This window comes from Microcaecilia unicolor, chromosome 8 (assembly GCF_901765095.1).
Source record: "Microcaecilia unicolor chromosome 8, aMicUni1.1, whole genome shotgun sequence".
NCBI classification, from domain to species: domain Eukaryota; kingdom Metazoa; phylum Chordata; class Amphibia; order Gymnophiona; family Siphonopidae; genus Microcaecilia; species Microcaecilia unicolor.
In genome coordinates this window covers 235,482,342-235,501,618 of record NC_044038.1, presented here as the reverse complement: position 1 = coordinate 235,501,618, position 19,277 = coordinate 235,482,342, and the positions used below count along the sequence as shown (strand labels likewise).

At 46.0% G+C, this 19,277-nt stretch overlaps 1 protein-coding gene across 2 annotated transcripts in view; it reads right to left on the bottom strand.

Moving 5' to 3' along the window:
* MYBL2 (MYB proto-oncogene like 2) overlaps window positions 1-19,277 on the bottom strand; it is a 60,794-nt gene that overhangs the window by 32,208 nt on the left and 9,309 nt on the right. For both annotated transcript variants that reach the window (XM_030211776.1, XM_030211777.1), the window contains exons 3-7: window positions 18,885-18,956; window positions 15,938-16,030; window positions 15,224-15,444; window positions 8,237-8,393; window positions 1,634-1,909 (exon numbers count right to left, since the gene is read on the bottom strand). In XM_030211776.1, coding sequence (XP_030067636.1) covers window positions 1,634-1,909; window positions 8,237-8,393; window positions 15,224-15,444; window positions 15,938-16,030; window positions 18,885-18,956 — 819 coding nt within the window. The remainder of the gene's footprint in view (window positions 1-1,633; window positions 1,910-8,236; window positions 8,394-15,223; window positions 15,445-15,937; window positions 16,031-18,884; window positions 18,957-19,277) is intronic.

The window sequence follows — 19,277 nt, the reverse complement described above, 5'->3', positions numbered from 1 at the left end:
AAGTTACTGGATAATGGATTGCTAGGATTATAGTTCATTGTCTTACGGAAAAAAACTTTTATGGTACCATATTTTAATTCACTAATATAGGTGCCCACTACCAAAATGCCCAAGGCATAGTGTACTGGTACACCCATTGCAGGATACCCAAGGTACCTTCATCCAGTTGATTGGGGGAGAGGGGAACTCATGCATTTTAGATCAATTGCCAATTCAGGTATCATGGGAGTTTCTTCCAGATATGGTGAATAAATCCTTTAATTTATTGGGAAACAGAGAGGGTTTCTTTCTAAGAGCATTTGTTGGATGGAAGAAGGCAACGAATTTCTAGCGCCGTGTCACTGGTGGGGGGGGGGGGGGCAATTAGCCTTCTACCAGGTTAAACACTACATACACTCCTTACACAGATTTTTGTTTTTTACTCCCAGGTGAAATTTGTAAACTAAGGACCGTTCTTGACTATATCTCACCCGACAGATTATCTATTTCAGGTTTACATAAGGCCATGCACCTGTCTTAAAACTGAAATGGGAAAACGAGGTGGGGGTTCTTTAGAATATTGAAATGTGGGGCTGGTGTTAGGGAAATACCGCAACTAGTGTACAGTGCAGAATTAAAAGAATGTTATTTTAGGATGCTACATAGAGCTGATCTTATGCAAGAACAACTCTATAAAGAAAGACAAAACTGAATATCAACATTTGTTTTCATGTATCCCTTCTCCTCTCTACTGCTTGATCATCAGAACTCACACAGAAGTGCAGCCTCGTGAGGGATACAGTAGTACCCTGATGGCCATTTTTTTTCCCCAAAAACTAATTCTGAGTAACAAGAAGGAAAAAGCATTGCCTAGTTTACTATTTGATAGCCAAGAACTGTCAGTCAATTCAAAAACCTGATTTTGCAGAAGACACTGCTACTAAAAAAGAACTGTGGGAACAGGCCCAGGGACAGATCCCCTCCACCCCAGGGATATTCAAACCTGTCCTGGGGGTCCACAGGCCAGTCAGGTTTTCTGGATATCCCTACTGGATATGCATGAGAGAGATTTGCATGTCATTATATGCAAAGATACAAGATAGTATAATACAGAGCTTAGTGTATTCTGATGACAATGCAGACCTTCCCAAAACTGTGGGTCAGGACCTGAAATGGGGTCAAAATCTGGATGGGAACTCCAAAGGATATTCTCCTGTACCACCCGGAGGGGGGGGGGGGGGGTGACATGCTTTCTTTGGCTGTGCAAACTGGAATTGCAGTTGCAGAAAGATTGGTGGGCACCAGTATTGTCTACAGACAAATCTTCTCAGAATATTCTTATATACAATTTTGTTTTGTTAATGATCATAGTAACATAGTAGATGACGGCAGAAAAAGACCTGCACGGTCCATCCAGTGTGCCCAACAAGATAAACTCATATGTGCTACTTTTTGTGTATACCCTACTTTGATTTGTACCTGTGCTCTTCAGGACACAGACCGTATAAGTCTGCCCAGCACTATCCCCGCCTCCCAACCACCAGCCCCGCCTCCCAACCACCGGCTCTGGCACAGACCGTATAAGTCTGCCAGCACTATCCCCGCCTCCCAATAGGAATGAAGGAGGGGTAGGGGAGAACACTCTGGTACTTACAGATTCTATTAGGTCCAGTGCTTCTGTAAAGGCTGGGGTTGAAGATGGACCCAAGAAGTTCACATACTCCACTACCCACTTTTCTGGGGAGGTACCCTCTGATGCTGTTGCCACCACTGGAGCTTCCAATGTCTCTGAAGACTCATCTTCACTTTCTGGTTCTGCTTTTACTGTCAGCTCCTCTGGGGGCGGCCCTTGGGAGCCACCAGTATCGTCCTCAAGTACTGCCATGTTCAATTCCAGGGCACCTTTGGGCCAGGTGGTGAAAATGCTCTTCTGCAAAGAACATAAAAAAGGTAAAAATACGACTACAACACGTACGGTTTCTTAAAACAACAATTCTCTGCAATCTCTCATGAACCATTCACATATCTAAAGATGCTACTGGGACAGCAAAGTGAACAGTACAGCATGGGAATTTAAAAAGTGTCATATCAGCTCCGTTTTAAGATCTGATCTAGGAAGAGACCCCAGAAATGAAAAAGAGAGAAAATATGAATAAGTGTTGTCAGAGTCCAAAAATAAAAGCCTAAAATCTTGCTACTAATAATCATTTCCATAGCTCTACTAGATGTAAGCAGTGCTGTACACATTATATGCAGGTACTTTCTCTGTCATTAGAGGGCTCATAATCTAAGTTTTTGTACCTGGGGCAATGGAGGGTTAAGCAACTTGCCCAAAGTCAAGGAGCTGCAGAGGAAATCAAACACAGGTCACCAGGATCAAAGCCTGCTGCACCCTCATAAAACCTATCCCCTTTTCACTTTGCTTTCTGTAATTCACCTTCATTCATCCTATTTACCAAAACTTTTCATTTCCATACTGAGGAGGAGAATGCTCCTTGTGACTCTGGGCAAGTCACTTAACCCTCCATTGCCCCATGTAAGCCGCATTGAGCCTGCCATGAATGGGAAAGCGCAGGGTACAAATGTAACAAAAATAAAATAGATACTATTGGAGATTCTACAAGGAATGTTGCTACTATTGGAGACTCTACATGGAATGTTGCTACTATTGGAGATTCTACATGGAATGTTACTATTCCACTAGCAACATTCCATGTAGAAGGCTGCGCAGGCTTCTGTTTCTGTGAGTTTGAATGAACATAGTTCCTGCGAGATCCGATTCGGTCTGGGATCCGAATCCTTACATGCTCATAAACAGCAGCTACCAATCATCCACACGTGTTTTGCTGGTGCCTCTGATTAGCACCCAGTAAATCCTGCTTGGCTCTGCCCGCTATTTATACAACAGATATGAAACTTCAATTCTGGTCCACAGCCGAAGCCTCCTTGAAGAAATGGGATTCTGGGACAACTAAAGTCAGTCTGCTGGCTTCTCAGAATATTCAACGAATATGCATGTCAGATTTCCATGCATTGATTCCCTGTCTTGTGCATACTTTAATTCCACACATGGTGCGTCAAAACGTTTTTTTTTTACCATTCACATGGCTTGCCAGTGTCAATGGAATTTTATTAGGTTTTACATTAATAATGCATGAATGCGTACCTGGCTTTTCACAATCTCTTCATTTTCATTAGAATGGTTTTATCCCGCTTTTTCTATTGTTTTAGTCTATTTGTACATTTTTAAATGTTTCACATCTGCTCTGTTTTTAAACACGTTTTTACAGATGTTACCATGCCCCTGAAGCAGCCTACTGCTAAAACGTGGCTACATTAGAAACATAGGGGACAGCCCTTGACACAGCTCGGTGCAGAGCGAAACATGCATGTCGGGCAGTTGAACCCTTTGGTCTGACTACAAAAGATAAGATAAGAAATTAAATTGATAAAAGTAAAAAAGAGTTTGAGATTTAAAAATAAGAAAATCAGCTGAACCGATGAAGAAGTGGGCGCTAGTTACATTGCCAGATCTACATCTTTGGCAATGAGTGCCGCTGAGGATGCCTTTGAAAAATATGAGAACAGGAAAACGGCTAATATATGTTTTTGAAAAAACTTTCTGTATGTTTGAGAAGTAGAAAACTCTAAAAATAGTGTGAAGATTTTTGCTCTAATTGAACCAATTACTGGACCCAATTTTGAATGAGATACACATTAGAAACATAACATGAAACCAGTGACCCATTTTATCTCTATTGCTGTTGTTTTTCTGGCCTCTACAGACTCAGTTCCGTTGTAGATCACTGGGTGTGGATTTCAGCCTCTCCTGTTTGGACTATAAGGGCACTCTGCAGCATTGGCTCATCGGTATTTCAACACAGTAGCAATAATGACTGCCTTACAATTTCATCTCAAAGTTTTAACATTAAAAGAGCATGTTACACTTAAAAACAAAAACAGCAAGAGTAAGAGCAGACATGAAAACAGAGAGCATGAAAGGGTGGGGTATCTGGATAATCAAGAGAATTAGCACATAAGCATTCTTCCTTATTGTCTTCACCAGACCAATCCAGAACCTGTGGAATACAGCAAAGCAATATTCAAACTGGATGGATTTCACAACCCCGCCCGAACCACCTTTAGTTTCAAAGGAATAATTCAATTGTGCCAACACAACCACCTTATAACTTTTAGCAAAAGTTATGGAGGAGTGGCCTAGTGGTTAGGGTGGTGGACTTTGGTCCTGAGGAACTGAGTTCGATTCCCACTTCAGGCACAGGCAGCTCCTTGTGACTCTGGGCAAGTCACTTAACCCTCCATTGCCCCATGTAAGCCGCATTGAGCCTGCCATGAGTGGGAAAGCGCAGGGTACAAATGTAACAAAAATAAAATAAAAATAAATAAATAAATCCCTCCTCTCAGTACCCTTCTCCACCATCGCCAACTCCGGGCTCCGCTCATTCTGCCTCGCCTCACCCTATGCTTGGAACAACCTTCCTGAGCCCTTACGCCAAGCCCCCTCCCTGCCCATCTTCAAGTCTTTGCTTAAAGCCCACCTCTTCAATGCTGCGTTCGGCACCTTACTCTTACCATTCAGTAAATCCAAACTGCCCCAATTTGACTGCCCCTTTCTGACTTGACTGTTCACTTGTCTCTTAGATTGTAAGCTCCTTGAGCAGGGACTGTCCCTCTATGTCAAATTGTACAGCGCTGCATAACCCTAGTAGCGCTTTAGAAATGTTAAGTAGTAGTAGTAGTAGTAGTGTAAACAGGACCAGATGCCACCTTGCTAATATCCTCTGGAGACATCACATGTAGTACTGTGCAAGATGTGGCTACGTCTCCTGCAGAATGTGCTCTTAAGCCTAGTGGAGGTTGTTTGTCAGGAAGAAGAACGTCATTTCCTAAGCATATCTTGTTATATGGAAATGTAAGCTTAAGACTTTGCACAACTTTTTGTAGCACCAGCAAAAAAAAAAAAAAAAATACAACCAATCTGTCCAATACCCTGAAATTATTTGAGACTTAAGTAGCATAATCAAGACTGAGCATCTAGTAGATGCAAAACTCCAAATTCAGAGAGTCACATTCCTCTCTAGTAAAGCAATACAAATTGAGAAACTGATTTAAGTGAAGTGGTGAGATCACTTCAGGAGGAAAGCAGGACTATTCCAAACAGTAACATCTCCCTCCATAAAGCAAAGAAAAGGATTTCTGCAAAGCAAGGCCTATAACTCCAAAACTCTGCAAGGCAAAGGAATGGTGAGGAGAAATACTATTTTGACAGTTAAGGTCCTTGATAGACGCATTCAATAGTTGAAAAGGTGGATTGCACAAAACAGAGTAGCAAATTCAGATTCCATTTCAGACTCGTGGCTCTCAAAGATGGTCTTGTACGCATTGCTCCCTCAAAAAGAAGCAGATTAGCACATGTTGCCGAAGTATAATCCTTAGCAGGAAGGTGGGGAGGAAAAGGGGGAGTGACCCGGGACACCCGAGTATAACACCCCTGAGGCAAAACTGAAATTCTAACAAGCCTCCAAAGAATTCCTCTGGCACAGAATAAAGTACCAACTAGACAAAAAATTCAGAAAAGTCAGAAAATAAAGAGAGACTAATGGGCTCACTTCCTACCTGCTGGGAGACTTAGAAAATACTGAGGCTAGGGTCACGTGACCAGGGCTCCTATTGGCTTGCTAGAGTCAGAGTTTTTTTCTCAGTCTCCAACCTGCTGGAAGCCGAGCACAACCCATCAGTCCAATCCTGGGCCGGTCCGGAGGGATGCTAAGGAAGAAGCAGATTAGCACATGTTGCCGAAGTAGTAATTTCTAGATGTCCATGAAACGAGGTCAGGGCCGCTACCTCCGCTTTCAAAGAAGTGACCGATAAACCCTTGTTATGGCTATTGAAAGAATGCTAATATGTGAGCAACACAAGTCTTGAAAGGTTGCAAGGTTCTATCAGCATACCAAGATTCAAAAAGCCACCAAACTTGTGAAGTTATCGAGTTGGAATGCTTTCAGGCTTGAAGCAGAGTAGAAATGACTGCATCAGAGTATCCTCAACATCTTAAACACAACCACTCAAGAGCCAGGCTGTTAAGACAGAAGGGAGCTGATTCTCCATCATTAGAGTTTCAAGAAGGTTGACTCTTGCTCTGGGGAGCATCAAAGAGGACTGTCCACCTTGAAGCAAATGAGATCTGCATACTAAATGTCTTTTGGGCCAGTCCAATGTCACTAGAATTACCCAAATGGGATAAGAAGCAATTCTACGAATCATCTGAATAAAATGTATAGAAGGCCTATGATTGAACCCATAAGCAGAAAAGGCTGCTCCTAGCAAAAACCTCTCTTATATATTGGTCTCCATTCTGGTAGATTATTATCAATTTCCGAAACGGTGAGGTGGAGACCATTGGTTGAAGACATGGAATGACCCTCCAACCCAGGCAGACAAAAATTTCTGGAGAGAACCCTGTTGTATCAAAATGTGTAAACATTCAATTGGATTTATTAATTTGATATACTGCTTAATACAACTGTATTCAAGATTAGTCCAAGATTTTGTTTATAATGTTGCAAAATTGTACACTATTGGTGAAGGTTCTTTAAAAAAAAATAATTTTTTAAAATTAAATACATCAGAGATCACAGATGTTCTAGGGGACAGTGAAAAATGTGGGTTTACTATTCAGAAGGGGGGGGGGGGGGGGGATAAATAACAGTTGATGACACTATTGTGTTCCTGGTTCTCCATATGATTACATATTGACATATTGTGTATTCCTGTATGTTGGACGGGTTATTTTCATTGTCATCAATAAAAAAGTTGAAACTAATTATATACACCAATTTTCCCAAGTCTATGTGTATACCAGCTTCCTTTTTATCCACAAATTCGAGTACTCTGTGTGCAGAATAATTTCACTTCCGGTCCTGCCCCCACTTGCACTTCCTTTTTGTCAGCAAAATAAATTAAGCCCTGGTGGAAACATCCTGACCTTGCTGTGCCCATCTAAGACAAGCCCTTGAAACATAACCACCACAGACTCCTCTCTAGCACTTCAAGTCACAATAAAGGCTTGTTTCAGTAGTTTCCAATTTACAACCTAGAAGATCTTTGAGTCGTACCCACTTCCACTGGAATTATAGTCTTTAATTATCACAGTTACCAAAGCAACCACTTTGGGCTGCTTTTGGACCACTGAATATAGCTTTCCTGTAGTATGACCTGCTCAAAAACCTGCTTCAGGGATATTCCATTCCACTGAAATAGCAGCTTCAATTGTTGAGGGCCTCTTACTAAACCACACTAGTAATTCCAGGTGCGGCAAATGCGCTGCAGCCCAAAAGAGGCCCTGAATGTACAAGGAAGGCTCTAGAGGGTTTCTTAAGATAGGATCCTTAAGGATCCCATAAGGACTGCATTTCTTGGACAGGAAGAGCCAGAATCCTTAAAGTTTCCAAAGACGCTGAAATAATAGACAGTTCTTCCCTCCTTAATAGCCTGACCACTGAGGAATCACCACCTTCTTCGGTGGGAGTTCTCTGTCTTCCAGTGACATTAGCAGGATCCATACTCCTGGCTGCAACAGAAATTGCACAGTGGCCGATGCAAAGAAGCTACCACTCATCCAAAGCTTTCAAAAAAAGGGGTTTCTCTTGCTGACTTGTCTAGTGCCTCCCGAGTTTTCTTCAAAAGAAATGCCTCATATAATAACAGAACAAGTTCAGGAGAAAATGAATCACAACTTTTAAAAAAAAACCAAAAAACAAACAAGAGCTTTACCTTAACCTGCCTTATTACTGATGCACAAGCACTCTTATTCAACAGCAAAGAGACTAGCTCTGAAGCAGAAATCCACTCCTCTGAGTGTCACCCAAAATAATTAAATTAATATATCATCTAAGAAGGAATATTTTATATCAACTGACCCTTAGTTTAGGAAATGAGCCAAGAGCTTACACAGCAGACCAGGAGATGCAGGAAGTCTGTCACCATCTACTGGAGACAGAGGAATACTGAAGAGCCAATGCTGCAGGTCACCCCCCCCCCCCCCCCCCAATAGGGCAGGGCTCACATTTTGTTCTCCTTCTATTGGTCAATGGATACAACCTACAAGTTCTAGAACTCATATGGTGAAGACGATAAGGCAAGGCAAATGAAAAAAAAAATCTAAAAACAAGAACGCGTCTTTCCATCATAACTTTGGGAGTTCAGCAACTAAATCATTATCAGTTTGGTACAGTACCGGTTCTTCTATTGCTTGATAACTGTGATCATCCTTTCCCTCCATCTCAAACAGTAGACACAAGGGCTTGGCCTCTTTTGCTTCATTCAGGTATGCTCCAGTCTCCACTTTCCTTTTAATGGTTGAGTTCCAGTGGTTTTTCACAGCATTGTCTGTCCTATCAGGAGGCAGGAACAAAAACTGTAAGTAGTTATTTATTTATTTGCTGCACTTGTATCCCACATTTTCCCACCTATTTGCAGGCTCAATGTGGCTTACAAAATGTTACGTCATTCACATTAATAGACTAAGAATTTTAGAATAAAAGCAGATAAGGTGCAAAAGAATTTCATAACAATCATCTTAACGGAATGACATCAATCGTGACAAACAGAAAAGCGAATGCTACATACCTGTAGAAGGTATTCTCCGAGGACAGCAGGCTGATTGTTCTCACTGATGGGTTGACGTCCTCGGCAGCCCCCTCCATCGGAAAGTTTACTAGCAAAGGCCTTTGCTAGTCCTTGCGCGCCCATGCGCACCGCGCATGCGCGGCCGTCTTCCCGCCCAAAACCGGCTCGAGCCGGCCAGTCCAGTATGTAGCAAGACAATACACTTCAAGGGAAGACTCAACTCCAAAGGGGAGGCGGGCGGGTTTGTGAGAACAATCAGCCTGCTGTCCTCGGAGAATACCTTCTACAGGTATGTAGCATTCGCTTTCTCCGAGGACAAGCAGGCTGCTTGTTCTCACTGATGGGGTATCCCTAGCCCCCAGGCTCACTCAAAACAATAACCATGGTCAATTGGGCCTCGCAATGGCGAGGACATAACTGAGATTGACCTAAAAAAATTTACCAACTAACTGAGAGTGCAGCCTGGAACAGAACAAACAGGGCCCTCGGGGGGTGGAGTTGGATCCTAAAGCCCAAACAGGTTCTGAAGAACTGACTGCCCGAACCGACTGTCGCGTCGGGTATCCTGCTGCAGGCAGTAATGAGATGTGAATGTGTGGACGGATGACCACGTCGCAGCTTTGCAAATTTCTTCAATGGAGGCTGACATCAAGTGGGCTACCGACGCTGCCATGGCTCTAACATTATGAGCCGTGACATGACCCTCAAGAGCCAGCCCCGCCTGGGCGTAAGTGAAGGAAATGCAATCTGCTAGCCAATTGGATATGGTGCGTTTCCCTACAGCCACTCCCCTCCTATTGGGATCAAAAGAAACAAACAATTGGGCGAACTGTCTGTGGGGCTGTGTCCGCTCCAGGTAGAAGGCCAATGCTCTCTTGCAGTCCAATGTGTGCAGCTGACGTTCAGCAGGGCAGGAATGAGGACGGGGAAAGAATGTTGGCAAGACAATTGACTGGTTCAGATGGAACTCCGACACGACCTTTGGCAAGAACTTAGGGTGAGTGCGGAGGACTACTCTGTTATGATGAAATTTGGTGTAAGGGGCCTGGGCTACCAGGGCCTGAAGCTCACTGACTCTACGAGCTGAAGTGACTGCCACCAAGAAAATGACCTTCCAGGTCAAGTACTTCAGATGGCAGGAATTCAGTGGCTCAAAAGGAGGTTTCATCAGCTGGGTGAGAACGACATTGAGATCCCATGACACTGTAGGAGGCTTGACAGGGGGCTTTGACAAAAGCAAACCTCTCATGAAGCGAACAACTAAAGGCTGTCCTGAGATCGGCTTACCTTCCACACGGTAATGGTATGCACTGATTGCACTAAGGTGAACCCTTACAGAGTTGGTCTTGAGACCAGACTCAGACAAGTGCAGAAGGTAGTCAAGCAGGGTCTGTGTAGGACAAGAGCGAGGATCTAGGGCCTTGCTGTCACACCAGACGGCAAACCTCCTCCAATGGAAGAAGTAACTCCTCTTAGTGGAATCTTTCCTGGAAGCAAGCAAGATGCGGGAGACACCCTCTGACAGACCCAAAGAGGCAAAGTCTACGCCCTCAACATCCAGGCCGTGAGAGCCAGAGACTGGAGGTTGGGATGCAGAAGCGCCCCTTCGTCCTGTGTGATGAGGGTCGGAAAACACTCCAATCTCCACGGTTCTTCGGAGGATAACTCCAGAAGAAGAGGGAACCAGATCTGACGCGGCCAAAAAGGAGCAATCAGAATCATGGTGCCTCGGTCTTGCTTGAGTTTCAACAAAGTCTTCCCCACCAGAGGAATGGGAGGATAAGCATACAGCAGACCCTCCCCCCAATCCAGGAGGAAGGCATCCGATGCCAGTCTGCCGTGGGCCTGAAGCCTGGAACAGAACTGAGGGACTTTGTGGTTCACTCGAGATGCGAAGAGATCCACCAGGGGGGTGCCCCACGCCTGGAAGACCTGTCGTACCACACGGGAATTGAGCGACCACTCGTGAGGTTGCATAATCCTGCTCAACCTGTCGGCCAGACTGTTGTTTACGCCTGCCAGATATGTGGCTTGGAGCACCATGCCTTGACGGCGAGCCCAGAGCCACATGCTGACGGCTTCCTGACACAGGGGGCGAGATCCGGTGCCCCCCTGCTTGTTGACATAGTACATGGCAACCTAGTTGTCTGTCTGAATTTGGATAATTTGGTGGGACAGCCGATCTCTGAAAGCCTTCAGAGCGTTCCAGATTGCTCGCAACTCCAGAAGATTGATCTGTAGATCGCGTTCTTGGAGGGACCAACTTCCTTGGGTGTGAAGCCCATCGACATGAGCTCCCCATCCCAGGAGAGACGCATCCGTGGTCAGCACTTTTTGTGGCTGAGGAATTTGGAAGGGACGTCCCAGAGTCAAATTGGACCAAATCGTCCACCAATACAGGGATTCGAGAAAACTCGTGGACAGGTGGATCACGTCCTCTAGACCCCCAGCGGCCTGATACCACTGGGAGGCTAGGGTCCATTGAGCAGATCTCATGTGAAGGCGGGCCATGGGAGTCACATGAACTGTGGAGGCCATGTGGCCCAGCAATCTCAACATCTGCCGAGCTGTGATCTGCTGGGACGCTCGCACCCGCGAGACGAGGGACAACAAGTTGTTGGCTCTCGCCTCTGGGAGATAGGCGCGAGCCGTCCGAGAATCCAGCAGGGCTCCTATGAATTCGAGTTTCTGCACTGGGAGAAGATGGGACTTTGGGTAATTTATCACAAACCCCAGTAGCTCCAGGAGGCGAATAGTCATCTGCATGGACTGCAGGGCTCCTGCCTCGGATGTGTTCTTCACCAGCCAATCGTCGAGATATGGGAACACGTGCACCCCCAGCCTGCGGAGTGCCGCTGCGACCACAGCTAGGCACTTTGTGAACACCCTGGGCGCAGAGGCGAGCCCAAAGGGTAGCACACAGTACTGGAAGTGGCGTGTGCCCAACTGAAATCGCAGATACTGTCTGTGAGCTGGCAGTATCGGGATGTGTGTGTAGGCATCCTTCAAGTCCAGAGAGCATAGCCAATCGTTTTGCTGAATCATGGGGAGAAGGGTGCCCAGGGAAAGCATCCTGAACTTTTCTTTTACGAGATATTTGTTCAGGGCCCTTAGGTCTAGGATGGGACGCATCCCCCCTGTTTTCTTTTCCACAAGGAAGTACCTGGAATAGAATCCCAGCCCTTCTTGCCCGGATGGCACGGGCTCGACCGCATTGGCGCTGAGAAGGGCGGAGAGTTCCTCTGCAAGTACCTGCTTGTGCTGGAAGCTGTAAGACTGAGCTCCCGGTGGACAATTTGGAGGTTTTGAGGTCAAATTGAGGGTGTATCCCTGCCGGACTATTTGGAGAACCCACTGGTCGGAGGTTATGAGAGGCCACCTTTGGTGAAAAGCTTTCAACCTCCCCCCGACCGGCAGGTCGCCCGGCACTGACACTTGGATGTCGGCTATGCTCTGCTGGAGCCAGTCAAAAGCTCGCCCCTTGCTTTTGCTGGGGAGCCGCGGGGCCTTACTGAGGCGCACGCTGCTGACGAGAGCGAGCGCGCTGGGGCTTAGCCTGGGCCGCAGGCTGTCGGGAAGGAGGATTGTACCTACGCTTACCAGAAGCATAGGGACCAGTCTTCCTTCCCCAAAAAAATCGTCTACCTGTAGAGGTAGAGGCTGAAGGCTGCCGGCGGGAGAACTTGTCGAATGCGGTGTCCCGCTGGTGTAGAGACTCTACCACCTGCTCGACTTTTTCTCCAAAAATGTTGTCCGCACGGCAAGGCGAGTCCGCAATCCGCTGCTGGAGTCTATTCTCCAGGTCGGCGGCACGCAGCCATGAGAGCCTGCGCATCACCACACCTTGAGCAGCGGCCCTGGACGCAACATCAAAAGTGTCATAAACTCCTCTGGCCAGGAATTTTCTGCACGCCTTCAGCTGCCTGACCACCTCCTGAAAAGGCTTGGCTTGCTCAGGGGGAAGAGCATCAACCAAGCCCGCCAACTGCCGCACATTGTTCCGCATGTGTATGCTCGTGTAGAGCTGGTAAGACTGGATTTTGGCCACGAGCATAGAAGAATGGTAGGCCTTCCTCCCAAAGGAGTCTAAGGTTCTAGGGTCTTTGCCCGGGGGCGCCGAAGCATGCTCCCTAGAACTCTTAGCCTTCTTTAGGGCCAGATCCACAACTCCAGAGTCGTGAGGCAACTGAGTGCGCATCAGCTCTGGGTCCCCATGGATCCGGTACTGGGACTCGATCTTCTTGGGGATGTGGGGATTACTTAATGGCTTGGTCCAGTTCGCAAGCAATGTCTTTTTTAGGACATGGTGCAAGGGAACAGTGGACGCTTCCTTAGGTGGAGAAGGATAGTCCAGGAGCTCAAACATTTCAGCCCTGGGCTCGTCCTCCACAACCACCGGGAAGGGGATGGCCGTAGACATCTCCCGGACAAAGGAAGCGAAAGACAGACTCTCGGGAGGAGAAAGCTGTCTCTCAGGAGAGGGAGTGGGATCAGAAGGAAGACCCTCAGACTCCTCGTCAGAGAAATATCTGGGGTCCTCCTCTTCCTCCCACGAGGCCTCACCCTCGGTGTCAGACACAAGTTCACGAACCTGTGTCTGCAACCTCGCCCTGCTCGACTCGGTGGAACCCCGTCCACGATGGGGGCGTCGAGAGGTAGACTCCCTCGCCCGCATCGGCGAAGCTCCCTCCGCCGACGTAGTCGGGGAGCCTTCCTGGGAGGTGGCCGCAGTCGGCACCGCAAGCGGTACCGACGTCGGGGACCTCAACCTGGGCGATGGGCCAGCCGGCGCCACGCTCGACGGTACCGGAGGCGCAAGCACCGCCGGTACCGGAGGGGTAGGGCGCAACAGCTCTCCCACAATTTCTGGGAGAACGGCCCGGAGGCTCTCGTTTAGAGCGGCTGCAGAGAAAGGCTGAGAGGCCGATGCAGGCGTCGACGTCAGAACCTGTTCCGGGCGAGGAGGCTGTTCCGGGCTGTCCAGAGTGGAGCGCATCGACACCTCCTGAACAGAGGGTGAGCGGTCCTCTTGGTGCCGATGCCTGCTGGGTGCCGAATCCCTCGGCGACCCAGAGCTCTCGGTGCCGACATGGGGAGGAGACCGGTGTCGATGCTTCTTCGATTTCTTCCGAAGCATGTCACCGGAGCTCCCCGGCACCGACGAGGAGGACGTAGAATCCATCCGTCGCTTCCTCGGGGCCGAGACCGAAGAGGGTCGATCCCGGGGGGGCTGTACCGCAGGAGCCCTCAGGGTAGGAGGAGACCCACCCGAAGGCTCACCGCCACCAGCAGGGGAATGGACAGCCCTCACCTGCACTCCTGACGATGCACCTCCGTCCGACGACATCAGCAGACGAAGTCTCGGTACCACCGACGTCGATGCAGTCGCCCGATGCCTCGGCGCCGATGCAGAGGTCCGATGCCTCGATGCAGTCGATGGAGCGGCAGCCAAGGAAGATGGTCCGGACGCTGACGACGTCGATGCACTCGATGCCTCCGGTGCCGATGCCGACGAAGAGCCCGAGAACAAAACGTTCCACTGGGCTAATCTCGCTACCTGAGTCCGCCTTTGTAACAGGGAACACAGACTGCAGTTCTGAGGGCGGTGCTGGGCCCCTAGACACTGAAGACACGCAGAGTGCCTATCAGTGAGCGAGATTACCCGGGCGCACTGGGTGCACTTCTTGAAGCCGCTGGAAGGCTTCGATGTCATGGGCGGAAAAATCACGCCGGCGAAATCAAAAGCCGAAATGGCGAAATTTGAAGCACCAAAATTTAGAGGGAGAAAATCTCGACCGAGGCCAAAAGAGGCCTACCCCGACAACGAAAGAAAACTTACGGGGGCAAAAACTTGAGAAATACGGGAAGGGCAGAAAACCCAAAAGGGTCTTCCGGAACACTTCCGGAGCGCTTCCCGAACTTTTTAAAGGAAAAATAGACAAAAAACACGTCGAAAAGGACGCGCGAGGTCGACTCTCTGGGGCACGAACGGCGTAACACGACCGTACCGAGCGCGGACGAAAGAAGACTGGCCGGCTCGAGCCGGTTTCGGGCGGGAAGACGGCCGCGCATGCGCGGTGCGCATGGGCGCGCAAGGACTAGCAAAGGCCTTCGCTAGTAAACTTTCCGATGGAGGGGGCTGCCGAGGACATCAACCCATCAGTGAGAAAAAGCAGCCTGCTTGTCCTCGGAGAAATATGGTAATTGGACTTCCTTCAAACTCAGAAACTGAGCAATCAACTATGGAGTGCCTCAACTGCAATGCACAGAAATGACGTCATTTCTGTGCATTGCCGTTGAGGCACTCCATAGTTGATCACTCAATTTCGGAGTTTGAAGGAAGTCCAATTACCATATTTTCTGTCTATAATTGAACGACAACCGAAAAAGATTTGCTTGAGCCCTGATTCAGGCTTTGATGCCGAAACACGGCCGTGTCGGGTCATCATCTGATTATTAATAAAGTTTTTTTGGATTTCCTCAACATCTGTCCTCACTTTTTCGTTTTCATTCATGATTTAAGACACAGGTACATCATGAACAAGTAATGCTGCCAAGCTTGTCAGTTAAGATTAAGTTGAGCTTCTTCTCTTACCTTCCTGGCAGTAGCTTTGCAATCTCAGCCCAGCGGTTTCCTAGGACTTTGTGAGCAGTATAAATAATCCGATCTTCCTCCTCCGTCCATGAAGATTTCTTGACTTCTGGGTTCAGGTGATTGTGCCAGCGCTCTCGACACTGCTTCCCCACACGCCCTTTCAGGTGCTTAGCAATAAGGGTCCAGTGTTTTGTGCCATATTTTTTAACCAATTCAATGACCTATGATGCAAAATAAATACAGAAAATCAGGTAAAATAAGAATAAGTCCATCTATTGTGCATTTTTATCTCCATTTCACTTCAATGGTGCAACTCGGATCATCATTTCAGGCACGGTGTTAGATTAAAAAAAATAATTAAAACTGGAATTCACCGGTTAGCTTATTTGTGACAGAATCAAATGAAGTGATGCCATTTGGCTGACGTCTTCGTTACTATTTTAATATTGGTTTTATATTTTGATAAGATCTGTTGTAATTTTACTGCTCATTTGCACTAAATTGTTGGAAAAGACGGAATATAAATTAAAACCAAATGCTTATACAGTCATTCCAGAAAGTAAAGAGATTCTGCCTGTAGTACACAACCTGGGGCCAGATAGACTATGGGTTTACTCCAATTATGTCTTTAAGAAAATGCCTTGCATACACATCCATGAAATTCCTCTGTCAAACCAAATGACACAAACTTTTTGCAAAGTGAGAAACAGTCACCCTCTGATCTTCCTCTTTGGTCCAAGGTCCCTTCACTAAGTCAGGGTGCAAAACCCTCAGCCATCGATGCTGGCACTGCTGATCACTACGGTTCTACAAGAGAAAACAAGTTTCAGATTAGAACATTACCAAAAGGCCGTGAACCAATGTGTTGGAACTCTGAGAAGAATCTGAGTCCTCACTCTGTGGTGCTGCATTCTCACACATTTTTGTGTGTGTGTGTGTGTGGGGGGGGGGTCTTTTACTAAGCCGCGGTAGAAATTAGCTGGCGGTAAACACCAAGACAACCATTATATTCCTACGGGCGTCTCAGCATTTACCATGAGCTAAAAATGCTCTCTGCAGTGAGCATTTAAAAAGGGGAAAACTGGATTTACCTGATAATTTCCTTCCCTTGATACCTGCCAGACCATTTGTTCCCCAGCCCAGCAAACAAAAACAGGTTGTGGACTGATCTGGTGAGAACAATAAAGGAAGTTCTTATGTATATCTTTCCTGAAGTCCCACCAGACTAGTCCAAGTACCCTCCCTGTATATTTCATTGTAAATATGGTTCTGTTGACAGGTTTTCTTTCAATTTTGCTGTTTATATACGAAAAAGAAAGTGATAGAAGGGGAATTTCAAGAGGAAAAAACAAATCAGAAGCAGTAACCATTGCTTTATCATCAAAATACTGATGAGCAAAATCTGCATAGTGCCTTTAAATTATGCTTTTTCTCAGTCTTCACCTGCTAGTCAACAGACACAACCCATAGGTTTTAGCATAGCATAGCATTCATTCTTGTATTCCGCATCTACAAGACAACTAGTTCAACGCGGACCATAATTACAAAATCAACCAGATATAGCCCGGTGAATTATCTCCACCAAATGCTGTATCACCTTACACCAAGTATCCTCTTATGTTGCCTCATTCTTCCACTCAAAGGAAATATTCGATAATGAAACAGTTCAGTGAATTTTTTTTACTTTGGACAGGTGATCAATCTACCTTGGCAGAGTTTATGATGTAGATGAATGGACGCACAAGAAAAGCAAACACTGGGCCTTCAGGATTGAGAAAAATGTTAACCTTTTATTCTGACAATGACCAGACACGGGCCGTGTTTCAGTGTGCAAACGCCTGCATCAGGGGTCAATAAAATCCTATAGGTCTGCTCATGGACATACAAGATAAGATAAACAATCAGGATACATTTCCCAAAGTTTACTGATAGTCCTTTCAAGCTTCAAAACGCTGTCGATTGGCATTGTTTTTTTTTTTTTTACAGAATGGACAGAATGCTGCAGTAGAATTTACATATGAGCATTCTGCATCTGTGATTAATTTTTTGGATGTGGAAGTTCATTTATATAATGGGGCAGTAAACACAAGGGTGTTTAATACCGAAGTCGTCACCCTAAAATTTTAAAAGACGGCTTAGCGTTTTCTCAATTTTTGAGATTCTGTAGAATATGTACAGACTAGTAAAAAATGAAACGGGCGCTAGGAAAATGATGATCTAATTGCAATTATGTTGTTAAGGGAACCATTACCAAAAATCAGGGTATATAATGACTAACATAGTAACATAATAGATGACAGCAGAAAAAGACCTGCACGGTCCATCCAGTCTGCCCAACAAGATAAACTCATATGTGCTACTTTTTGTGTACACCTTAACTTGATTTGTATTTGCCATTTTCAGGGCATAGACCGTAGAAGTCTGCCTAGCACTAGCCCCGCCTCCAAACCACCAGCCCCGCCTCTGCCACCCAATCTCAGTTTACAGATATGTCTCATTATCATTCATCTAAGCTGGATATGCCCCCTAAAATTTTACAACTAGCTACTTTATTTCAATCAAAAATTCAGATGGTAAGATCTACATTTTCAAATCAGTTAACGGAGCTTAATATAAGTATTGCTGGTAGTGATGTACAGGGCACCCCTAGTGATAGATTATGGGTTGATTTTTCTCCTATTGACTGGAAGACCTTTAATTCCTTATTTTTAAGGTATTCTAATATTGTGTTTTTTAGAAATTTGTATGTATAGTATTTTCAAAAATAGAGAGTAAGCAGAATTTAAATAACGTTAATTGCAAACATAATGCTAGTTTAGATTTTTAAAATTTCTTTATGAACAATATTTTTTGTGTAAACTTTGTCACAATGAGGGAAAAGCTTTCCTTGTTCAGGACCATGTATACCTTTAACAATTGCATCAGAAGACTTACGAACTTGTGAACATGCAACATACAGTTGTCCATGTGTAAACACTGGTTCTGGTAGGAAAATGACAACTTTTTCAAATGTTTGTCTTATTGTCATTGCAAAAGCCAATTTCACAGGAAATTGTTTTCTCCATCCACCCATGTCCTGCAATCCTCCTCTCCCCTGCCCCCCCCCCTCCAGCCACCCATACCCAGCAATTCTCCTCTCTCCCCTGCCCCCCCTCCAGCCACCCAGCGATTTTCCTCTCTCCCCTGCCCCCCCTCCAGCCACCCAGCGATTTTCCTCTCTCCCCTACCACCCCTCCAGCCACTCTCCTCTCTCCCCTGCCCCCCCCTCCAGCCACTCTCCTCTCTCCCCTGCCCCCCCCTCCAGCCACTCTCCTCTCTCCCCTGCATAAACTGCAAAGGAAATGCAGGGCAAACCCCCTAAGAGGTGCCAAGTTAAATCTACACTTAATACACATTCATTTCTTGATTTAAGGCACAGTAACTGCAGACTTTAATACTCTATAGAATGATCACCTCCCTATGTTGTAAAGATAATAATTCAGCAATATCTGTGTGTTTGTACATTATTAAAAGCATTGCCTTGAAAGTGCTGAAAAGTAAGAGGCAAAAAGCGGCTGCCCACACACACACAAGAGCCTGGATTTCAAGGAAAGATATTACTAGGGTAGACAAAGTGTTCATATAAGCCTCATAAAAAAAATAAATAAATATATATACATACAGGGAACAGGCTGGCTATCAGCTTCCACTCATTTTGTCCAAACTGTTTCACCAGTTTTTTCAACCGTTCATCCTGCAAAGACAGGGAAAGAACAATGCTAGTGTATGAAAGTAAGAGTGCTATTTTTGTATGGATACCTTTAAAAATAAGATGTGACCCCTCTATTTAATAAAGGGTTAGGAGGCCAACTAATTTGTTGTAGATGGAATTGTATGTAACAAAGACAAGCAAAGGTTTCACCTGGACTCATGTACAACTCACATTATGGCAGCAACATTAATTAGAATTTTGACCTAGAAAAGCTCAGACAGAGGTATATACAGGAGACCTTCCGGGACATAGAACAAATCCAGCTACCAGTCTTGAAAGTCCCTGTGCAGCCTTGGAAGGGAA